General features: G+C 35.3%; 1 protein-coding gene across 4 annotated transcripts in view; it reads right to left on the reverse strand.

Moving 5' to 3' along the window:
* Positions 1-405: 405 nt before the first annotated feature.
* Positions 406-25,709, reverse strand: part of TTC13 (tetratricopeptide repeat domain 13) — a 41,601-nt gene continuing 16,297 nt past the window's right edge. The window contains exons 9-23 of one of the 4 annotated variants that reach the window (XM_063329077.1): positions 23,180-23,262; positions 20,929-21,070; positions 19,382-19,556; positions 18,803-18,959; positions 17,537-17,667; positions 17,049-17,181; positions 16,455-16,547; positions 12,122-12,205; positions 10,529-10,613; positions 8,278-8,384; positions 7,460-7,595; positions 6,677-6,756; positions 5,430-5,508; positions 3,370-3,449; positions 406-627 (exon numbers count right to left, since the gene is read on the reverse strand). In XM_063329077.1, the coding sequence (XP_063185147.1) occupies positions 504-627; positions 3,370-3,449; positions 5,430-5,508; positions 6,677-6,756; positions 7,460-7,595; positions 8,278-8,384; positions 10,529-10,613; positions 12,122-12,205; positions 16,455-16,547; positions 17,049-17,181; positions 17,537-17,667; positions 18,803-18,959; positions 19,382-19,556; positions 20,929-21,070; positions 23,180-23,262 (1,689 nt within the window). In that variant the 3' untranslated portion in view covers positions 406-503. Of the gene's footprint in view, positions 628-3,369; positions 3,450-5,429; positions 5,509-6,676; positions 6,757-7,459; positions 7,596-8,277; positions 8,388-10,528; positions 10,614-12,121; positions 12,206-16,454; positions 16,548-17,048; positions 17,182-17,536; positions 17,668-18,802; positions 18,960-19,381; positions 19,557-20,928; positions 21,071-23,179; positions 23,263-25,709 lie in introns of all 4 variants that reach the window. The other 3 variants (XM_063329076.1, XM_063329078.1, XR_010070306.1) reach the window with 3 other exon arrangements.

Raw genomic sequence — 25,709 nt, forward strand, 5'->3', positions numbered from 1 at the left:
TTTTAAGCTGACATCTGTTCCTTCACTGGATTGCATTACATCTCATGTCTGTGTATTTACCAATTACTTACACATGTACAGCTCATGAAGTTTTCCATGCAGAATACGGAGGCTTTAGAAGAAAAAAACAAAACAAAACCAAATCGGAAGTAAAACAGTGGTACTTCCAATGCAGATTACTTTTTTAAATAAATATATAATTTTTCACCTGCAGTACGTTCAGATCATAACTGTGATGGAAGTTTCTTATTGTTCTTTGGTTTGGCCCCTGAAAAACTGTATTTCCTGTTAGAGTATGTCTCAATACAAGAAATTAGCTGTCCTACTTATTTTTTTCCTTTTTAATATTATTGGTCACAGAAAGATACCTTTTAGTCTGATGATAACTAGTCAAGTAAGTTTACTCTATTAAAAAGAACAAACAAAACCAAACCATTTTGACCGTAATTTCCCCTTCAAAATAATTTACGAAGCAGTACCTCTTGGCCTTTTATTTGCATAAATTATACAACAACTATAGTTTTTTTTAGACAATGAGATGAGTCTGTATTTAGTACTTCAATCATCGTTCTCAGGGTTGGAAAAGTCTCTGATACTGATGGTAGGCTCTTGTAGGAAGGTGAAATACTGAAAGAGAAGAAAAAAAAAAAAATTATCTTTTGCTGAGTATTATGATTTACCTGGAAGTTAACATATTAGCTTATACTTCTTTTCCTCCCCTTCTCCAACAAATTTGGGACCTGATGCTAAGAATCTGTTGCCCACAACCAGCTCTTGCTTCTCATGATTTCTCACTCACTATACAGCTATACAGAATGAAAATAATGACTACATAAAAGAGCCTTCATAAGTGGCAGAAGTTAAAGCAAAATGTTATTACTTTAGGTTTTCAAGCCTTACTTACCCACTATTATTCCTCTACCACAGACAAATTAGCCACTCAGGTTAATTACCTTCATATTATTACTTCAAGTCCTTTAGGCCGTGGTTCTACAGAAATTTTTCTCAGCATCAAGCAAAGCCAACTTTAACATTTTCTTCACTCTGCCTCGTTCCTCGCCCATTATACATCTAATTTGAGCCAGCAATACTATTGGTGGGACTATGCTACAAAATGGTCTTGGTTAAAAATAAATTTTGGGTTTGGGAAGGTTATTTTTAACACAAATCAGTTCCCTGATCTAGTTTGCTATGGATTCCCACAAATTCCAAGAGTACAACTGAGAGTGTCAGAAACACATAGGTAAGGTGGAATTGACTTAAGTTGAATTTGCTCCCAAAAAGAGAATTTCCCCTTTGGTAAAGATATGTCTGAAAAAGAGACAGGAACAGAGGATTAAGAAAGAAGATGAGTATATGAATTGGGAGATTTACAGTAAAAAATTGTGGGAACCATAAATATTTTATATTTCCAAGACAACCAAGTCACAGTATTTGTGCCGACTACTTTTAATAAAAAACACAACTTGCTACACTGTAGTTTAAAAATGACACTCCGTAATAAATGCTGAATTTGACTGCATTTACACGTAGACCTTCAGCTGGAGTCTGACAAAGATGTCCTTGAGTCTTCTTAAAAGCCTCCTTCATTTAGGAAGAGACTTTATAGTCTAGTAAAATACACCAGGCTGAGAACCACTGATAATGATTAAGTTAAACAACTCTTATCAGTATGAGATATTAGGCACTAACAGCAGCTGCAGAGTTCCTCAGGCTCTCGGAATATCTCAGGTTGGACCAGACCTCAGGAGGTCTGTGACCTAACATCCTGCTCAAGGCACAGTCAGCTGCAAAGTCAGACCAAGGTGTCAGGGCTTTATCCTGTCAGGTCTTGAAAATCGCCAGGGATGGAGACTGCACGGCCTCCCTGGGCAGCCCACCCTGCTGCTTGACTACCTTTCAGAGTGAAAAGATTATGCTCAGTCTGAACCTCCTTTCAACTCATGAACATTGCCTTTTGTCCTCCCACCAAGCACTGCCAGCTCCATTTTCTCAACACTCCCAGGTACTGCAAAGCTGCTGTTAGGTCAGAGCCTTCTCTTCTCCAGGCTGAACAAGCCCAATTCACTACTGCTAAGCACATGCTCTGGCCCCCTGACCACCTTAGTGGCTCTCCACTGAATTTGCTCCAATTTATGATAGCCTTTATGGCAGCTGCTCCCAAACTGGAGGCAGTATTCTAGATGTGGTCTAAAGTGCTGAGTACCCCCTAAATCTGATTATCCAAACAGCTTTTTACCCATCCAGCTGTCCATTTGTCCAGACCATAATGTGCTATCTTGGTATGAGAGTATTGCGGGAGTCCTTGCTGAAGTAAAAATAAACAACAACAATTGCTCTCTCCTCATCCCCAAATCCACTCATTTTATCACAGAAAGCAATCATATTGGGTCGCGCAATGTTTGGTAAAACCACGTTGACAGTCCGCAGTCACCTTCTTCTTCATATACCCTGAAATGCTTTCCTAGAGGACTCAGTTCATGACTTTCCCAGGGACTAAGGTGAGGCTGACCAGCCTATAGTTTCCCTGGTTTGTCCTTCTGGCCTTCTTGAAGACAGACGCAAAGCTTCCTTTCCTGCACTCACCAGGAACGTCCCCTGATGCGCACACCCTTTCAGAGATTATAGATGGCCTTGTAAGGACATCAGCCAGTTCTCTCAGCACCCTTTAAGTGTCCTGACCCTGACTCGAAGGACAAAACTGGCTTTGTCTCTGGCCCGATTTTTAGATTTTGCATGGGGAATAACCACCAAGGGACAAATCAAATGCACTAGATTCATAATATTGACAAGGAATTAATGCGTTCAGTATTCAAAAAAATTAATTCATAAGAAAATAAAAATTTTAAAGCATTATACAGAAGTCATGCAGTTATACTAAGTAATGTAATTCTGTGTATTCAAAACTTCCACCTACTTTGAAAATACTACTCCTACAAATTAAAATAGCACTTTTGATATCTAGTTTGAAGAGATCCATAAGAATGGAAAAACCTACAATTTAAATTTTCCCCTGCTTTGTTCACTCAATCGCCAGATTTACTAATGATAAAGAAATAATAATAAAATAGCAAATTTGACCACTGGACAAAATGAAGACAATATTAACCCAAATAATTTTCTCAGAGGATAACACTCACATAACAATGTCTAGACTACTAACTACTCTGTTAGACTAGAAATAAAATTTAAATTTACACACGGAGTAGTTTGTCCTATCAATTCCTAAACAGTGTTAAAAAATACACTGAATCCTTTACTTAACTTGTCATTTCTAAGTAACATTTTTTAGTATACGTTTAAATTGTACATATAAAAAGTCTTTTACATATTTTATTTCCCACCCGCCATCTGAACAAAAATATTTACCTTTTTAGATTCATCCAACTCCTTGCTATTTTGCTAAAAGCTTCAGACCCTGGTGCTGTCATTGCTTCAAAATCAACCAGCTGAAAACGCAACAAAATTAAAGAGATCTTAAGAAATCAGAGAAGTTTTAAATTCTATAATTTCAGGAAGGTAATCCTCAAATATTCTTAACATACAAATTCATCTTGAAAAACGTATCCTTCCTTTGTGACAAAATCTAGGTGGGTTTTTTTTTTTATCTCTTAACAAGATGTTTATACTAATGAGTCAGTGCCAGAAAATATTGACTGTCTTCAGCCCTTTATTACAATATCCAAATAAACCGCTGATATTTCGCATTACTACATACTGTATTCTGCAAAATATTGTATCACGATTGGCAGATTTAGATTGGACTTTCCAGGCATTCTGTATTACTTCTTTCCACAGTGGGTTTTCAGACAAGGTTGACTACATATAGCCAAGAGCTCCGTGCAACTTCCTATCTACAGATGAAAATAAGTTTTCATCAAAACAACGTTCAGTCAATGTTCACTAGTACTAAAACATTTAAGTTGACACGCTTGTGGTTCAGTGAACTCTGGCTGAATTCAAGAAAGGGTTCTGAAAGCACGCTACCTATATTCTTGGTAAGACAGGGGTAAATTTACTAACTAGTCCATACCCAGACTACTTTGTCCCTCATCACCAGTTTGGAAGTCAGCATGCATGTCAGGCATTAAAACTCTCTGTGGGTTTGCACAACCCACCACAACCAATACTGGAAGCTACACTGGCCGTGGCTACTGACCGACCTGCCAGGCAATAACAGGACTCTTGACTACTAGACATTTTTGTCTACAGAGCAGTCTAATGCATGCTGTCATAAGCTTGGGACCAGAAATACCCTTCCAAGGAATCTAGTGAAAAAAAAAATATAATAAAATCCCAGCTTCATTCAACGGGGGAAAACAATTTCTTCCAGCTGGTGAAAACTTTTCTAAAAACTGGTTTTGTTCTAAGTCAGGCACTCTGTTTCAGGAAAAAACCCTCAAATGTAAAAAATGTCCCCAAAGCTTCCTGTAAGTCACAAATCCTGCTTTTTAGTAATCCTGAAACTCTGGCTGCCTGCATAAAAATCAGTCAGCAAAATGCACTACCCTATTAAGTCCTAAGAAGATGCATAAGAAAACCCACATAAGTCTTTTACTTTAGCTTGAACGGTGGGGATACCAACTTCATGGCATACTGAAAAGGAAGCTTTCTTGCTACTAAGCAAGTGCAGTTTGCTCTTAAAAGCTACTGGGAGTTCATCGTACTGAAAGGACAAACTTCATTGTTTTCAGGGCTTTCTAGGACAAAAGGGAGAGTCGCTCTTTCTTCAGTTACCCACACAGGATATTTTCTTCAACAACTCTGATTCTCACTAGGATTTCACTGATTCTTTTGACAATACATTGAAGAAACAGAAATGTTCTCACTCCTTTCATGCCAAAAAGGTAACACAGCTAACAGACCAATAGTTGAATAAAGAAAGGGAAACCCTTTACTGAGCAAAGTGGTACACTAATCAAACATAGTTACTTTAAAACTAGGAGTTATTTTAAATTAAGCAGAATACAGAGGGGAAGGAGAAATCAAGAAAAGTTACAAATACATTTCTACTTACCAAGCCTTAAATGCTCTGGAATACGTTGAGAGCAAAGACAGAAAGTTTCTGCCGTGTGACAGAAAAGTCACTAATTCTGCTGAGTATTCTCAGAACCCTTCTCAAAGAAAGCTGGAAAGAGCAGCCCAGCACACTAGAAATGCTTCAGTTACAAATATGCAATTACTGTGGAACACAGGGTGCTGCAATTTGACCAACCAGAATTACTGCGCGTACTATCTCCAAATCTCACCTGTGTCAGAACAGCAATGAAATTTTCAAAACTCTCTCAGGCTGCAAGACACCACAGTATGCAGCTAACCCATCTCCAGTATACAAGTGTGCAACTTCTGTTCATTCTTACAGCTCCTTCCTCACATTTACAAGTATTACTTCCTCCATTAAGGCTGAACCAGTGTATTTTGATACTTGCCTTTCCTTTAGGGATTTTTCCTGATACTTCTTTTCCACTTGCCATTAGTGCTCCCATGATCACCGAATAAGCTATCACACTAAAAAAAAATAAAATAAAATAACAAACAAACAACGTATAGTAGAAATCCTTCCATAATGCTATTTTGGACTACAAAACAAACAGAATATAGTACTGTTTCATAGAAGACTAGTAAAAATTACTGTCCTGGTTACTTTATTTTAGAAGTAAAAACAAACACGAAACCCTTAAAAAATGAAATCACTGTTACTTTCTAACAGCACTGAAATGAAGTTATGATCCTATGGAGTTTAACTACCGAAGAGCACTACAGTAGTCAGAATCTTAATTTCAGACTTAAGAGCTCTTAAGACTCCATAGAGCTGAAAACAAAGCAACCCCCTGTTCAAGAAGTTTTGCTGTAGCCCAGAAGAGTTTATGAACTCTATGGCAACAGAGCTAGAGGCACTGTAAAGCTGTTCAGCTACTTTTTTTTTAGAAAAAAAAAAAAACACAACAACTTTTTTTTGTGAAACAGATAGAATTTCTGTTAATTTTTACATTCTGTAAGATAAAGGCAAAGTCTGATTATAACAATGAAAGCTGCAGGTTTTTCAAATTTTATTTTCTAGTGAACTGTGTTTAATAATAAGCTTAAAGATCTTAAGTGCTTTGTGGAACAGAGATTCATAATAGTCTTAGATGTAGCTAGGCTTGAATTAAACTAGAATTTCAGTTGAAGAGACCTGTGACGTATGGGCCTTTATTCTAGGTTTTCATTTGGTGACCCTAACAGTTGAGTAAATTAATAAAAAAATATTTTGGTGTGTTTTATTAAAATAATTTATCTGAAGGTATATTTTGTCTTAAATACACATTTCCGTAACGCTTTTTGAGTGAAATTACAGTGGTGTAACATAATATGGACTAGGAACCCAAGCATTACAATTTAAAAATGACACTTCTCAATCTGTGAGATGAAGTCTATAAATACAGACTACTCATCATTTTAAATATACATGCAGCTATGAATAGTTACCACCAGCAATTGCAAACTAGCTTTTAAAACAGTACTAAGTCAGTACCCATCACCATGGCAGCACAAAATGAGAGACTGTGCAGGCCACACAGCTCAACCTAGAGCTTTTTTAGTTTTTTTTTTATATTCCAAAATATATTAAGATACTGCAGCACATGGACATTTTACAGCGTATATCAAAGATAACAGATATGATAAAACCACTAACCTAGATCCTCTTGAAAGCGGCATTAAATTATAGAAGTAATAAACTAATGATAGGATCAAGTTGCAAACAGCATCTACTTCCTAAGCAAGGGGGAAAAAAATAATGAATTAAAGATAATTTAATAGCTGGGTAATACCACATAAAGGAACACATATTGGAAGGTCTTACAGTACTATGATGATTTTTTTTAAAGAACCATTTCAAATGTGAAAAACGTCAAGCTGAAAAGTTGAAGTTTGATTAACAGATGTTTAAGCAAATTATTTGGTTGTACCTTTAAAATTTAGCTGAAACATATTTCATCTACACAATGTTAAAGGATGAAAAATGGAAAGCACAAGCTCAGATGTAGTCAGATTCTCATTGCGATACGAATCAACACAATTCTAGTGCTTCTCATGAATTCCTGTTACTTCTCATCTTACGTGTAGCCACCATGAACCAAATTCCTAGGCAGTGCTCATCAGGAAGATGAAACAGTGAACACAGACCCATGAGAAAAATAAAGAAAATAAGGTGGGGCAGGGGGGAAAGAATACACTGTGATATTGAGAGCTTGTCTGGACTCTATTACTGCAGCAAAGCATAGCAAATTTTAAAGTAACAGATGGAATTATGGCAACCTATTACGGTATTTGTCATAAACAGGCTTAAACAAGCAGCTTATTTTATTATTTAAGATCTCAGTCAAAAATTATTAGAAAATTGACTGTTAAGCATAAGGTATGAAAACATAATAAAATTTTATCAAGGAATTCATCGTTTCCATTAGAACAGCCTTACCCCCAGCTCTGCAGACAGAATTAGAATTTTTCCTTTAGCGGTTAGATCCTTATATAGCGCATCTATTTCTGCATGATACAGCTGCGTTCTCTCTTCTGTTGTCTGAGTTTCTACCGAAAATAATATGTTCCCCACTCTATCAAGTAGAGAAATCAAAAAAGGAGGTAAGAAATTTTTTGAACAGAACTTGATGCATAATCTAATATCCAGGGTAAGTTACAAACATACCACAGTTAAATACCATATCATAACCTTTTTCCTATCATTTTCCCTAAGCATTGCCCCCTTTTTTAGGAAAAAAAATTAAAAAAAAAAATAAATCACTGAATCAAAACTGTTTTGTCACATTGTAAGTTTGTCTGAAAGAGTACATAAAGATTGCTGTCTAATCACAGATGAAGTACTTCCATTGAAGAATATGTGCCAAGCATTAGCATTTCACTTAAAGTGTAGGTAAAAAAAGAAATATGAAATTTTAAAATATCTTCATGGGCTTGAGATTTTTATATAGAATGTAAAGTGTAGTCTTATTAACTTTTGAGCTACCAAAAGGGAATTGTTTTGGTATAAAAGTATAGTTACAAGCTATGGATCAAAACAGTCTGACTGATAGAGAACAAAGGTTGTGCAGAACAAAGTTAGACTGTTTTACTGACACCAAAATTTTTTCTCCAAAAAATATTTTAGTTATTTACAAAAATGTCACTAGTGAAAACCAAAACCCACTTCATGCAAATAGAAATAGCATTTGAGAAAATTAATTGCTAATACTACATCATTATTTAATGTACATGAACCCCTGAAAATAGCAAACATACTTATCTCCTGTTATCGTAATTGTGAATCCATCATATTCTTTCCCTTGATCCTTGAGGCTTGGGACTTTTGTGTTCACAGTAAACCCATCTCTTGTTTTACTGTTAAACTGCTTTCAAAAGAAAAAAAAAAGTAATATTAGGGTGAAGACAGACTGCCTAGCTGTTGTTTTGAAACACCTAAAATACATGGAGCAGAAATTAAAATGGACAAACTGGGGGAACAGGACAAAGAGTTACTGTCAACTACATTATTTCATTTCTCCTTTATTTCCTACTGAATGGAAATCATAAACATTGAATGAGGCATATTGACATTCAACTTTATATAGTGACTATAAAGCAGCACTGTTTATGAAAAGCAACTGTACAAAGCAGCTTCAGTTGTACAGATTTCTCCCCAAGTTGCATTTTGATAGCAACCTTTTGGTGTAACAATGTTAATGGAAAAGCAAGAATTTAAGAGGCTATTTTATGTTTATACTAAGAAGCAGCAGCATTAGTCTAAGCACAGGTTCCAGAAAACAGCTCACAGCAACGATTTCTTAACTGTGATCCTGTTTCAATTAATATTTATCCTCATCATAAGCAAAAATATCACAAAGTTTAAAAATTTTACAAAGCTACATTATCTAAGTATAATACTATAGCCAAAGAGTTGTATAAACCAGGAAAAACTGTATTTAAGTAAAGCCAAAAGCCCAGCTTTTGACATACAACATTCCCCAACTACCCGAATAGCCAAACTACAACAATATGAGCAGACATTCATTTTATACAGGCACTACTAATGACTATTACCCAATAGTGTTGAATGAACTACTCATGCAATTATTTATTTTAAGACAGAACTTGTGATACAGGATGTTTTGTTTAAAGAGAATCTGGATTTATTTTAAAGAAACAAATCTAAACGCCTCTAACGAGAAAGCATTCCACTTCCATACAATTTGGAATGGGATACAGGATATTCAAAGAGCAAAATGTACATGAAAACCAGTAAGAATATCTGCTGCAAGTTGAGACATTTATTTTGAAATAAGTCACGTATAGTCCATTATGTTTATATATTTTCATCATCCTCTTCGAGTAACCTATATTTTTAACTCCACTAATAGCATTTTTTATGGCCTACAATTTAACAGTAGCCGTTTTAGGTGCTCTACAGGGCCCTATTTGTACATGTGTGTGTCAGTAGGGAACACCTACTGACCTACACGTACGCCTGGCCACCCCAGCATTTATTACCTCTTCATCACAAGTTTTTGTTTAGGTTCAGTTACTATCCACTTGGCTTCATCTTTCAAGGCCAAGAACAAGACAGTAATATAAAAAGGACCTCCAAAATTATGGTATGTTCTCTGAAGACACTTATATTAGTAATACATATTAAAAAAACCCATAGAAAAATTTAGTGCTTGAGCCATGTGGTTACTGTAAAGACATCTGCAGTGCACAATAAGTTAGCAGTACTACCGTGAACAAATCCAACCCCAGACAGTCTATGAGTAGTAGCAGTAACATATCTTCAGAGAGCTCTCTTCTATGGCAATCCATCAGCTTTGCTTACATATGAAATTGCAATGTGGACACAGCCGATAAGAAAGCAATGAGTTTGTCTGTATGTAGAATGACTTTTTCTACCCAAATTTTATTCTATTCTAAATAAAATCCTGTCCAATCCTTTTAAAACGAAATACTTTGTAACAGTGTTTTCCCAAACCGAAATACTTACACACTCCTCATCCCAGGTTAATTTTGGAGGAGAGGGGGAAGGCCTTTTACTTAAACACAGCTCAAGCCTCATTACTTGAGATAAGAGTATAAATCATTTTGCACATTATATATCCAAAGCCTTTCTATGAAGACCACCACCAGCAAGAAGAAAACCTGCAGGTTTCCTCACTCCTCCTCTGACGGTCTTCCAAAGCACAAGAACGTAAACCAGGATTTCATTTCAGATTAGCTATCAGTCAACTAAGGGCAGCTATTCCCCCATTCCCCCCCTGCCAGCCCCACCACATAGTGACCTGCACCAATTCTGTTAGGCCAAGCCTTTCAAATGTACATCACAAGCCTGCATAGACCAAAGGGAAGGTCATACCCTACATATGCAGATTCGAAATAACCTGAGCTAGTGTTTCCAGTTATTCATTTTAAGCTTATACACAATGGTTATATTCTGATGAACTGGGTATCTCCCAGAATACATTTTATTATTTTTATCATGTTTTGAAGTTTTTCTTTAATTTACCTTCATTATGGGAAGAAGATCTTCGACTTTATGTACCTTTTCCAAAGCTTCTCGAACCTCTAACAGTCCTTTTGGATTATTAGCACTGGAAAAAAAATACAGAATCACAATTGTTGAACACGTAGCATTTCTGGAAATCCATCTAGCTTTAACCTAAGTAGCCATAGTGGAATAAGCTATTGAAAGTTATTTCATTCTTTGTTTTTTAAAAATTAGTTCCTTCATACTTGGCTGCACACTCTCCTATTTTTCAAGGAGTAATTTCCTCCTGTATCAGCTCATCTTATTTTTTCAGCTTCAAACCTCAACTTCAAACTTCAGGTTTATCTTATTCATTTGCTGTTGGCCACTCTAAAGCATTAAACAGCATTTGCACGACTGCGTGTGGGCAAGGGGTTGTTGATGAGGAAAGATGGAAGAACAACAGAGTTAGTGTTAGAAACGTTCTTCTCAAAAATATATGCATCTGTATAGCCTCAAAGGTATGCCAATACTACAGATGAAGGCACAGCTGGATCACAAAGAAACTTATCGAACTAGTACTCTAACATTTATTAATTACTCTACAGACAGATTTTAAGAACAGAATTATTTTAAAGATCACAGCACAAATTGCTCTGGTTTAAGGTCAAATGCAGCTGGCTCACTCTGAACAAACTTTTTCCCAACAGAGAATAGACTTCCCAGTTACTACAGAACTTACATACCTTCAGCGACTATTATAAACTTTCTAAAACTGAAATGTTTTCAACTGTTATAAGGATTTTCTGCACTTTGATTTTTTGATACTTAAGTAGCATAATGAGACTGAAAAACAGAACTCAATATTTAATATGTTACCAGGCCAAAGAAAAATTAAAGAAAGAAAATTAGAAAAATTTTAAACTAAAGGAGTTTCTTAATTTTTAACGTTATCAGGACACTGTTGCCACAAATGAGCTACAAGTGGGGAAGACACTTTACTCACAAAAAACTCAAAGTCTGAAATAGATGCCAACATAAGTTTTCAGATTACCTTTAGTCACATTCTTTCATTCAAGATTCTACAACTGTCTTCTGTCCCAGGACAAAGTCTACTAACCCATCTATGTAACAGCTAGTAAAATTTCTCTCTGCTCCTTTAAACCTACTTGTCAAACACCAGTTTCAATTACAATTACCTTCCATATCTTCTTCCCCCCTTTTTTCCCCTCACTCCTACTATTTAATAACTCAATCTCAATATTCAGAGAAACTGCACTCTATTCTACCAGTAGGAAACCCAACATCTTTAATAAAACATATTTCTAGAAAAAACTGAGACCCACTCATGCCAAAACTGTGTGTACAAATTCAACACTGTCATTAGTTTTTAGGTATACTGTAATTCCCAATGTTTTTTTTCTATTAGTTTAAGTTTCTTTATGTGGCAATGAATAGGATTTTGCATTTCCAGTAGGAAATAAGACAATTATAGATACTAAGAAAACTAGAGCTTACTAATATTAAGAAAACATCCCTCAGACTTTCTGAAATGAGTATCATGTAAATTTCAAATCACTATTACACAGGGAGTGAAGTAGGGGGGAAAAAATAAATAAATCAGTAATTTACCCATGATAAACAAGGATCCTATCTTTGATAAAATGAAGAATTTTCTCAAAATATTCCAGGTACCGCATGTTAATGACCTGTCCCCTAAAAAGAAAATAAAAGCCTTTTTTTAAAGTTTTTTAAAGCCTTGTTTTTCAACACAACATTTCAGGGCTACGACACAAATATTACTCATTAATATTTGACAGAATTTTATTCACAGATGCTTTGTAAATTAAAGGACAGAACTAGAGGTTTGTCTTAAGTGGTGAATTGCCAATCCCCCATTTGAACACAGATTCCATAGTGAACTTGCAAAAGCTCATGTACCATTAGCGGTGGCGTTCTCTGATAAACTACATTTCATGCGTATTTCCCAATTTTCAGTGTGCCCATGTCCAGTAAATCTCACCTATATCATAATTATCAATTTGTACAAGTATATAATCTTTCTAAGACAGTTATTTACACGCGTAGATATTGCAGAACAGGAGAGAAATCTCAATCTGCACACTGATTTACTTGGAGAACCAACACTCTCCAGTTTACATTTTGCCAATATATATGCTGATCTGCTCTGACAGTCCGCAGACATTTTTCTTGATTCACCTACATCCCTGTATTGTGAAGTAATTTTGTTTTGACTCCTTACAGTTACAAGTAGTAGCTGTTAAACAAAAACATCAAAAATGTGTTGGTTTTCCCCCTTGACTACTAAGGAAAAAATATACATTAGAAATCTGGTAGAAATCTGCTAGGATTATAACCACTCTGAGAGGAAAAATTACATACCATTATTGCATTTGTAGGAGTCCTTCCTCTTCTCCCAGTCTACAAAACAAGATTTTATAAAGCAAATGTTATCGCTCTCTGAGGAAGCAAAACCACTGTCAATCACAGGAAGGTGTGTACACCTAGCTTTTTTTCCACTCCAAGTGATTTTTGGCAGCTTAAGTCCCTGTCTAATGTCTCACTCAACAGTCTTGCGCTTTAGTAGGCCTAGTCTCAGAATAATGGGAGAATCAGTCTTTAAAAACTGAACAGAATTACAACACATATATATATCTGCACATAGGAAAGGGAGGTAGGGAAAGCAGAAGGATGAAGACAAATATATATATATAATTTGCCCTTGTTGTACGTCCCATCATTTTCCATCTGTATTAAAAAAACCATCTGTACAACAGGCAGAAGCGTGTCAGTGAAGGGAACTAGATTTTCCTTTAGTGGCATCTTAGAAAATACATCCAAATCAGATCTATCATTCTGTAAGGCCATCTAGAAGCAGTAGTACCAAGAAGAGACTTATGGTGGGTGGTCAGAAGTGATTTGTGTTTATTCCCACTCTTTCTCCTTGTTTAATAAACACTACCACCAAGAATTCAAAAATAGCAGTGTTTCAGAGAGTGTCTTCATTTTTTTATAAGACTATTGACTATATCATTAATGTTTAGCTGATCCCAAATCCTTATTTTGCCTCCAAAAATAACTTAAGTTTTCAAAAACATTTTCTCTACTTTAAACAATACTTGGTAGCTTTGATCATTTAAGCCAGAAAAGAGATAAGCTAAAGTTGCACTTGTCTATAGGCCCATGAAGAAGTAGTGACAGCCAATATAATTGCATCTTGAGAATATTAAGATCTGGAAGCCTATCAAACACTGAAATGCAAGATGTTTCTTATGCACCTTTAAAAAGAGGTCCCCAAATTGATTCAAAATACACAAACAAAAAAGTTTTTATTTTCTGACACTCCCCAAACATTTTGCCACTCTGGAAAAGAATCTTTAATTCAGCAGTCACTAAATGCTAGTGCCTCCATGCCAAGAGTCATTTGATAGGAATCACTGAACAATAATGGACTTTAAATGCAAAGAATTCTGAGTAAACAAAAAGGTTACGTTAACAGATATCAAATCCAAATATTTTTGCACACAGAAATTACTGGTGTACAATTTAGACCAAACAAAACCTAGAGACAGCTTGAGCTCAGCATGACTACATCTGTTATGAATATTAAAAGAACACCCAACTGCTATTGTTACACTTCTTACTTGACTGAACAGCTTATATCTTTATATATTTAATAAACATAAAGGGGCCATTTATCAGCCTAAATAATATTCTGTTACACCTGGTGTTCGGGTAGTCATGCTACAGAAAGAATTCAGCTTTAGTTAGACAGTTCTGAGAATAATTTTTGAATCATAAACCAAATATAAAGCAATGTATGTATTCCTGAAAAACAGCCAAAAGACCATAAAGTGGTCTCAAATATCAACAAAAAGCTGTTAGCTCTGTAGCCTATTAATATCTTCAATCAGCAGCCATTTTACAGTTGAGTAATGCAAGGAGATTATACAGATCTGTATAATCCATTAAGAGTAAATAGTCATTTAGACATCATAATGGACTTGAACATGCGTCAAAATTAAAATAAAATAAATTTAAAGAAAACCTATTACCACTTAATATATTAATTTCTTTTATCCCTCACCTCATGCGAAATCATCAGGAGGGAATCCAAAAGCAGAAACAAATCACTACAGAAAGCTGACCAATGAAAGCAGCGATTCCTTGGGATTCAGAATGATCAAAGTAGTACAGGTTTCCAGAATCAAAAAGGATGCAATCACCATCCATTACTGAAGTATGGTCAACTCCTAAGGCAGCAGTATTTAGGCTGCTTCAAATCTATTGTTCCTTCCAAAAAAGAGCCAAGTCAATAATTTTCAAAGAACCACTACCTAGCTATCAAAAAAGCAAGACCAAAATGCTGATGAGATCCCACGAAGTTAAGGCTGAGCCAAAACCAAAAAGTCAGAATTAGATTCACTGTGGGCCTACCCCTCAGAATGTTTCAGATTTCTATGAAATCACCAAAACAACGGGAACAATAAATCATGAGTTTTGCTAGCATTCTCTGATGAGAGGAAAACAAGTCAAATAGTTTGGGCAGTGAAAAACAGAGTTGCTGACACAGAGATCCTGTACAGATCCTGGGACGCATTTTCCCAGATTAAATGTTCAACGTTGTTTTCAGCATGATAATAAAGTGTTGTTACATGAATGCCCTTCTGCCAGAACAGATCACCTAGAAATTAAGCTTTTATTCTTACATTTAAAATAAAAACCAGGAAGAAACAGATGAAGTATGGAACACATCCTTGCCTCAAAGCACAGATGATTGTGATTTTCTGCTGCATTATACGTGTGAGAAGAGAAAAATGCAGCAACGGCAAAGACGGACAGAGCTTGAAGCCCAAGCGTAACACTTGGCTTGAGGGAAGACAGAAGCCCAAGCATAAGACTGTTCAAGAAGCAGCAGGTCCTGCAAGGCAACTGGATCTGCATTAGAGTTTAACACTACATTGTGCCCACTCCCTAAAGTAACGCAGGAGATGCTAGGCTCCATTCCCTAGGGTGGAAGTAAGAGCGAGGACAAATTCTCATTAGCCTCTGTGTGAGCATTAGAGCATCACTGCTTTTCTCTGCCTGAAATAATTCTTGAGAAGACTTCGCTTCCCTTATCCTTTTTCCACACAGCTTCTCAAAAAAAGAAAGAAAATAGATAAAAAAGGAGAATGACAGTTCAAAGATTCAGTACTTCCCATAGGCAGGGCTGGGGAAGGGAGGAAATAAGATGAAACCTGGCTACATATTTACTTACACAAACACACTCTGCTCCTGTGATTGACAGTGATGTTGCCACATTGAGCCTCTCACACTTCTACCACGTCATAGGAGGTAGCACTGTCGTGACTACGATACTGGGTCTTGCAGCATGGGAGAAGATGGAACGTACAACAGTGGTTGAAACTTTTAAAAATTTTACCTTTCTTTGAAAGTGCAACCATTACCTTTCGCAGGTTACTTATTTTGTCATTTTTGCTTTGCTTTGGCCTGCTTTGAAAACAACTACAAGAATTATGTTTTTCCTCTCTATTGTAAATTGGTATTAAAGCTAATAGGACAGCATTGTTTCACTACTGCTGCCACTATCTTTGAGAAGCAGCATTTGCAAAAACTACAACTGTGATGAACTTTACGTTAAATGTAAGAATTAGATTATTTGGGAATTAAAAACAGCACATAAAAATATGCATCTTCTGGATCCTAGTTAGATCTTTCGATAACTCAGTTGTACAATTGAAATTCAGGAAAAAGAGGAAGTGAGGGAAAATGTGAGGTGCAAAACCCCAAATGTTCCATTAGAAAATATAAAATAAATATTAAAGCAAAACAATAAGCAAATATACATTCAATATTGAAATATGCTGTTTCATGAACAGCCGGTAAGTTTTGGTACAATCCCTAGTGTGCGTGGGAAGACTGTGTGCTAAAACTCTCATACCTGATTAAGTTAATGTGATTATTGAAACCCCTGCTAAGGCTTCGGGCAGGCATTTGGTCCAACCAAAGCACAGGCTGGTCAGGGTCAGCTATCCTACAAAGACAAAGGACATTAATAATGGCACACATTTCACTCCATGTAATATTTTTAATTGAGCTTTGTTCACACACAGAATAATTTCAGGCAAAAGCTAGAATTCAGAGATCACAAAAGAACTTTTTATTGAAATGCATTTACGATTTTCATAAGAAAAAAACCCCAACTCCTAAGCATTTTATGTTGCTGGAGTTTGAAACTGTTTGTTTTTGTTAGCCTAAGCTGCAATGTATCCTATGGTCTTTCTCAGCTTTGCCTTAACCAGAAAATGCTATTCCGAACTCTTTCCCTCTTTTAAAAAAGAAGAAAAATGGAGTATTTTTCTTCTTTGCACTCCTTGTATCTGAAACACCCTTATGTTTTACCAGAACACTTTCTAGTTAGAGTGGTAGCATGTGTTCATTTTTTCCTCTGTGACTTCAGCCCTTTGGTTAACTCACACACACGTCATTATTACAGCAAACATAAGGCTTGTTCTTTCTCTTCTTTTACCATTACCTTCGCCACTTCACAGCAATATCAAACATGTCTCTCCACTGCATCAGTCTTGTTTTCCCATTCATCCGAACTTTTGAGTTTGCCCAAGTCCGCTGCACAGCTTGCATTACTTCTAGAGTGGCCAATCCCATTGCTGCGGTGGGGGAGGAGGAGAGAGGGACAAACAACAACAGAAAACCAGTTAGAGCCAAACACTCATTTTTGTACAGATAGAAAAACTGAAGCAGGAAAGCGATGTATTTACAGGAAAAGAATAGCCAACATCAATAATATCTGGGAGATCATTATTTCCAGTCCCCAATTAGGTCAAGAAAGTGCTCACATAATGATTACTTTCATTTCAAACTTTTGATGTGATTTGAAAGGAACAGACCATAAAGTTAATTTATTTTATTATCACCATTATTATTGTGATTATTATCACCATTATTATCACCACATTGTGTGTTTTTTTCCCCACTGAAATTTACAGTGTATTTTCAGTATACCTCTATGTATTCTTTTATTTGGGAGAAATCCTGGTGTCTCATACTGCATCATGGAACCCAGATGATCGGCTACACATATGAGTTCTTGCACATCAGGCTTATAGCTTTCAAAATTCTGAAATAACACATCTCTTACAGAGGAGAAAAACATGCATCAGACATAACTTGGCAATAAAAATTCTGAAAGTTGTAAACCACAAATTTGTTTGTCTGATAATCAATACCGTTTGTGTGAGAAATACTTAAAAGCAGTATAAAACACACTCAGTCCTCCTCCCACCCCACTGAACATATACAGTACATGGCAGTGACACTCAATATCTCAATCCTGATCTTCCCAAATTCATTGATAGGTCTTATTACTGTCACAACCAGTATTTCACCTTCAGACTTGCTCATAAGTGATACTAAACAAAATTCACAGATAATATATTATCCTTCAGTATTACACTCACCCTGAGGAACTTCAACACTAAGTAAGAAAAGAATATGTATAGAAACCAGAAGCCTTATTCCATCACTTCTCCCTTAATTCTTTAAAAGCTTCTTGTGCTAAAAACGTGGATTCTAGTCAATATAAACAAGAGCTACAAATTTTTAACTCAGCGATTTTTTTTTTTTTTTTTTTTTTTTTTTTTTTTTTTTACACAAAGCCAATACATGAAAATATATCTAGAAACTAGTTTACAGCAGGAGAAATTGCTATCTTTCCTTTAGCTATATATTTTTTGAAGCCTAATCCCCTGCTTTGTTGACTGAAATCACCCTCCTCCTAAAATACTGGTTGTCTAAATTATTGCGAAGAATATTTTTTCACAGTGAAACCCAGCTGCCATTAAAAATCTATTAAGTATCTAGAAAATTACACCTATAACAAAATAAAAGCTTAACATACAACAAGAAACTGTAATAAGGATGCTACATAACACTACACTGAGCATCTCAAACTTATCAACTCCTTAATATTAATTGCAAGAAAGAGAATAGTTAATCAGTAAAGCCATAGAATATGAAACAACTTCACGTGAATATTATTGATTACGTGAGGAAAATCATCCTAAATTTCATTCTTCCTCTTCTATGAGCTAAACCAACTCCAATCCCTATGATTTTGAAAAGGATTTATGCACTCAGAGGAATTCCACTTTCTTATAGTATTAAACATTTATGCTGTTATAATGCATCAGAATAGCACTTTAAACAAAAAAAAAAATCAAACTGAAAAAAACATTTGGAGTAGGCTTTAAAAAACTAAAAAGTACTTACTTTATATGTGGCTGTAACCCTGGCTGTTCTTCATAGTTCTCTATAAGAAAAGGAAGATTTTTGGCCCAGTGGTCCTTGAAATTTCCAGGAAGATCTATATCAACATTATACTCTGTAAGAGGGGTATCCAAATGTGCATGCAAGTATCTAGAATACTCTGGAGGAAAGAAAGAAAATTAAATACCATTTGCATAATCAGCCTACTTACGTAATCACATAAAAACAAGAAACAGACTATGTGTTTGTCAGTTAACCAACACGACTTTAGTAAGTCATCACTCTTAGATAACTTAATTTTGCTATTAGCTAATTTCCAAGATAGAAATAAGTCCATTTCAACTAAGTATCACAACACTCTCTACCATTATACAGAAATGTCTATTTCATTTGTGGTCCTCATTTTTAACTTTATGAACAAATAAGAATCAGTGTATGTTTTTTTTAACAGACGTACTCAACAGCACTCATGGGAACACACAATGGTTTCTTTAAAATGGCCATAGCTACAAGCGTGCTTGCACTTTTAGGGTTCTCAAAGGATTTAAGCATATTGAAAAAAGAAAAACAATTCCAACTTACCTCGGAGGTATTTCACTTTCAGATATTCTGGGGTGGCCTTCTGACCTGGTAGTGGATCATTTAACATAACTTTAGTCTGAGCTTTTATGCCTTCATAAAACTGTCCCATTGCAACATGACTGAGACCTTTCATGTACTGGCATACTTCATTGTATGGTTCAAGCTGGAGACATCTCTAGGAGATGAAAGGAACAAAACACCCATAAATCATGAGAAAGAAGGAGTATCTTCAAATAGAACTAACCTGTTTGGTCAGAAGACCTGCATGAAAAGATTTGGTGAATATTAAGATCCCCTTCCATCACAATTTTCTTTCAATGATGCTAAGCAGATAAAATTGCTAGCAAATGTAAGAAAAATATATTTTCAGCTTCATTAAAGGGGAAAAAAAAAAGGAACTGTCAGTGCAAATATGCTTTTGATAACACTTTAATTGTTATGAAGATAAATCACGTTTGATATTAGTGGTAATGATATTAGCACTACAGAAGTTTCAACATTAGTTGAATGAAGTTAGACAAAACATACTCCTGATAATTTTAGTAACAAGTCATTTTTGGCTAGTTCAACACATATATCGTGCCATTTCTTCCATCCACATCTTCACTAGTTCATGCTTTAGCACACTTTATTATGTTAGTCAATTATTTACTATGTTAAACACACAGCAAATTCATATTTATCATTCAAAAATTAATGCTCTGATTCTTCTAGCAATTACATGTCTTTAGAAGAGCACCTCCATCTTACAAGTTGAAATATTTTTTTAATTACACCAGTATCTACAAATTGTGTTATAAAAGGTGAATATGTAATAATGCATATACAGTGTTCTCGGTGGAATAAGGGATGTAATCAATTTTACATCTTATTTCTTTCCTTGTTTTAAGGATATGGACATGTGATTAACATATGCCTTTATTGTTCTGTCTACAAAATGAAGCCATTACTTAATGCCCATGGAGAGAAGCAAGATTTTGTTTACCTATGGAAACACGCACATATTTACAATGAATCAAAACATATTCTGAGTTTTTCAAAACAAAGAAAATACCTCAGAAAAAATCAGTTAAATATTGGAACTTTGTATGCTTATTTTAAACTTAAGATTACTTTCCTTCTTCCATCAGGTATCACAAAAGCATTAGGTTTCAAACCAAACTAAAATATTAGCAAGAACACAATCACCAGTTTAAAGAAAAAAACAAACAAAAAAAAACCCAACAAAAAAACCACACACACAAAACCCCACAAATAAAAAAAAAACAAACCAAAAAAAATATCACCCAAAACCATTTCAACCAGAGCTTGGTTTTAGAAATTTAGTTAAAGGAAGTATCTTAGTTTTAACAAATTACCATTTTTAATTAAAAACTGTTAAGATTTTATACATCTTTTAAGACAGACTTCACAAAAAATAGTTTTAGTTCAAATGCACATACACATTCAGAATGAAAACCTTTGACATTTGTCCATTTTATTGCACTTGTTGAATACTAGTCCTTGTTAAAAAATTTTAACTTAGTACTTACTTAAGGCCTGCCTACCTTAAAATTCTTTAGTGCTTCATCTAAGCTACCATGATGATAAAGCATCATTCCTTTGAGCTGTAATGTCTGAACGTGATTTTGATTTAGGAGCAAAGCCTTCTGGAAACTCTCTGTAGCAGCATCGAAGTTGCCAAGTTCTCTAGGCGATTCCATAAAGTGGAAAATGAAGAATATAGAAGGCAACAGTGAGAATGAAATTACTTGTTAAAAGTTCTTTTAACGTTTCCAAAGGGGATATAATTAAAGAACACCACAATACTAATGGAAAATTTCTTTAACAAAAGCAGTAATTTTGCAACTGTTCTTCAGTGGTAATAACAGAACAGTTGGACAGAGTTTTTCACTCCCAGAAATATGCACTCCAAAATACAACCCCACGAGACCATAAATCTTCACAATCCCAGTGGACAGAAACCATAAAAACACACATACCTATGGTATTTCTTCAGAAACTAAAAGAAACAAAACTTCCACAGAAAGCATTCTTGGAAAACACTATCTTCAACAGGTCTTTTTAACTTCTAAATATAAATACATTTTTAAAAATATACTAACTATTAAATGCTGAATAAGAAGAAAGCATATGGTGTTTGAAAGCTGAAACTAACTAAAAACTTAATGACTCTACACTGGTCAGTAGTTACAGTGTCATCGGTTATTAAACAATATTCTATTCCGCTTCTGCCCTTCTCTAACTGCTGAGCATTTAGAAGAGTCAACAGTAATTGTGCTTTGTAGATGAAGTTCTTAAAAAAAAAAAAAAAAAAAGGAAGAGGTAGATTTCTGTACATTCCTTCCCCTATTATTTCTTGAGGATCAGAGAACTTTTGGAGGCAGGGGACAGTGAAAGGGAATAACAGCCACAAATTTAAGCTGATTAGGAATACTCTGCGGTTAAGTGACACTTGCTTTATAAAACAACAGTGCAGTGCAAAATGAGACATTTTAAGGCTTGCTTTTTTCTCCTTCAAAATAAAACTTCAGATTAAGGTTTCTTGGGCACAGGGTAGAACAGCTGATCAACTAGAGAGGCAGTCCCACATCCAAATACAAAACAAAAAAGTTAAAGTGTTTATTGAAAATGTAAGAATGCGACCCCACATCTTCCAGGCTAAATTACTATTATCTAGCACCTTGAAAGTACTTATACACCACAATAACAAGCACCACAGAAAAACTCACCAGGAAATTAGTGAGTTCAGAATTTAGATGCTGTGGTAAATAAGGCACAAGTCCAGAGAGCAAAAAAAATACCAAAAAAAAGAGAGAAGTATTTGATTGACACTGCCTTCAGTGAACATTGCACGTTCTGTGCGCTGAAGGAAGCATAAAGCCTGAAGAAAAAAAATGCACATGATCATGCAATGCTTGCACACCAACCCTACACAACTTACCCTTGCTACACAAAAGCCATTTATGTTGCAGCAGTATTTATGCTGTAAAGCAGTGCTTTCCAAAAAAAAAAAAATGTAAAACAGAAAATAAAAAGCTGACAAGATACAGCAGGTTGGGAAAAGAACTACAATGGGCAGAGGTATTCAGTTGCTGACTATTTTATATGCTTTTCTTGTTATATACAAGCTATGTGTACTTTTCTCCTTAGTAGTTATCTGCAGACCACCTTTAAAAGAATACATTTTATTCAACTATAAATTAATCTTTAATGTAAGTTAAAAAAAGAAAAACGTAACTAGTTACCTTACTAAATAGAGACTGCTTTTTTTTTTAATTATTTGATTAATAGGTAAGAAACTACATGTCTATATTAAAAATACCCTAAACAGGAAATTAGCTAAATTCTCAGAACTGTAAATCTCCTTGTTGAGAGATTGATCTAGTATCTAGCAGTTCTGTAAAACGATATGCACTATGCAATGAGCTTTTCATAAATTAAAAAGTAGCACAAAAATCTCAGATGGCAACTAATGAGCATATTAGTGAACTGTTCATATTAAACATTTCCATCATTTAGCATACCTAAAACACATTTGCTGAAAAACACCGCTTACCTAACCTTGAGTCTAGAAGACTCAAAGAGCTACTGGAGACTGACTTAAAAATAAAAAGCAAACCTAGAAGTTACTTATATTGAACAAATCCTGACATAGCCATACTGACAGCAGGAGCTACCAAATAGACCTATGGTTCTGCACAGTTTTGTAACAAACCTGTAGAACTTAAGGATTGCATTTTAAAGAACACAATCAGATAGAAAACAGACTTTAAAACAGTTTCTGAATGCAATTACCTGTAGGCTTGTCCCAGACTTTTATATGCATCTATGAAGTCTGCTTTCTGCTTCAGAGCTTCTTTGAACGATTCAATGGCTTCCTACAGAAGGACACCAACAGAAGAAAATTGTCACTTACTGTATTTACTTAATTTTAGCATCCTCTGTAGTTACTAGCCCTGGATTTACAGTTATTCACCAAAACCTTTGGAAGGAACAAACAAGGCATTAATTTATTACAAAAAAATCTATAAAGTAATCATCATCATATAACAAATGAAATATTCCAACAATTTTTATGATAATGACAGGTTTAGATAGAATTCCTTTGACTAATATGCTACTGGAATGAGTGACTCTTTTAGCATTTTAATAGAATTCAGAGATGAGATCCCATCAGAGTTTGCTTTCAAAGCTCAGTCTGGTCCCCACGGCAAAGCAGTCTCTCCTTACGCTCTTCCCTCTTTATTCATAGTACATCTCTTAATTTTTGCAGTCCAAAAGACTCCTTCAAATCTGTACTCTGCCTTTCATTGTTTTATTGCATTCTGTGTTAGCTGCACAGTCAGCAAACGCTCTCTTGAGGGATTACAGAGTAAGCAATCATCTTCACACAATAGCACATACTGCTGCTGTGAGGAACACAACGTAATAAAAATAAAATAGCTGAAAATAATTATATGCATACGTTCAAACAAATCTTCTTCAAAGGATTTTATTAAGAACTCAGGTTTTTAAACTGGCCTGGCTACATAAATTAGCAAATGCAGTACTGAGACTTGGAATTAAGGATGGAATAATCAACTACTTTACTACTTTTACAACTGAAAAGTATCCTGAAGTCTATAGTGCAAGAAATTAAATGCTATAAGGAAAGAATCATTAGTATCTTCAGTCAATTTAGATATTCTTATTCAGAAAAATTGTCAAATATATTCTGAGCACTACAACATGCACAAAAATATCTACTGAACAAAAATATAAAATAATCACCTACCATTACCGGTAGGCTCATGTCCTCTAGATAAGTTTTAACCCCAAGAGGATTAGTCCCCAAAGCAATGATCCAAATTAATATTCTCCCACCTTCACCCCAAATCTCAGTTTTCAGCAAGCCTAGTAAAACCTAACAGATGATGTGCATGGCCTTCCTTTGAGAGGCAGTCTGAACCTGACTGGACGCTGAGGTATACCTGGGCATGAAAAGTCACTCAGTCACAATTTCTCAGAACTTGAATATTGGAGAGGGAAGACACTTGCTTTGAGAAAAGAAATTTGGGGGAAGGAGATGGTGGTGCAGAAATGTGTTGATCTGCATATCAGAAAGAAGAAAACATTGCTTCTATTTTACAGATTGAGACGTTATTTATCCTTGTATGAGAAGCTGAAAAGTCCTTGACTTAGTGCAAACACTGCTTAGCAACAACTAAACATCAGTGTGTTATCAACATTATTCTCATCCTAAATCCAAAACACAGCACTATACCAGCTCCTAGGAAGAAAATTAACTCTATCCCAGCCAAAACCAGGACACCTTGTCAGTTATATTTCCATCATCGCTTTCTGGGCTCTCTGCTACCTCCACCAAAAATCAGAAATTCAAACAAACTATTATTTGCAACTCACTCACTTGACTGCAATAAGATAGAGACATTAAGTTCAATCACAGCCTGAAGCTCTCACAGCATACACTGAGAGTGTGGAAAAAAATACCAACTTGGGTACTAAGAAAATGGAGAAGTAGCCTGTTTGCTAAAAAAAGAAAAAAACAAACATGCCATAATTGCCTATGAAAGATACTGGGCTGAAACTCAAGAGTCTTGGGTTGTCTCCAGGTTCTGACAGGATTTCTTCATACAACCCTTTACGAATCCCAAGCTGTAAGCAGAGGTTAAAAAAAAAAAGCTTCCACTCTGTTGGAATTTAGGAATCACATAGTTGCATCCTCACTTTTCAACCTGAGGATTTCAGACAACTTGTCTAATTACTCTCCCATCAGAAAAACTGCAGCGGTATCTCTAAATACTTTACAAGCAAGAAATAGGTGCAATATTACTCCACCTAAAACATAGAGAAGTTTTGAGTCAGAAAATAATGAACCATTAAGAAAAGCATGGGAAGAACTTACTTCCCTGCTGATTTTAGAATCTGAGGGAGCAACTACGTTCCCTCAATTTAGATACAGAATCAACATACAGCTGAAATATACATGCACAGATGCAGGGCCCTCTATCAGCAGTTTCCTTGATTGTACATGTATATCAAACCTATGATATTTCTACTATTTTATAGAAGTAACAAATTACAGAAACATTGTATTTGAAGTTACATATATAGCAAAGCAGATACAGGTCATTCAAGGAAGAATTTTAAATTATTTGCCTCTTCATTCCTTTCCTCTTCACAAAGCCTTGGGAGTCTCCATTCCATGGAAAGACATATTGAATATAACAATACAAATATTAGCCGAGGTGCCAAATACAAACGTCTTTCAAAGCACTCCATAAAGACCTCAGTTATTGATTTACTAAGATCCAGAAAGACCAGC

Source organism: Chroicocephalus ridibundus, chromosome 3 (assembly GCF_963924245.1).
Source record: "Chroicocephalus ridibundus chromosome 3, bChrRid1.1, whole genome shotgun sequence".
Lineage (NCBI taxonomy): Eukaryota > Metazoa > Chordata > Aves > Charadriiformes > Laridae > Chroicocephalus > Chroicocephalus ridibundus.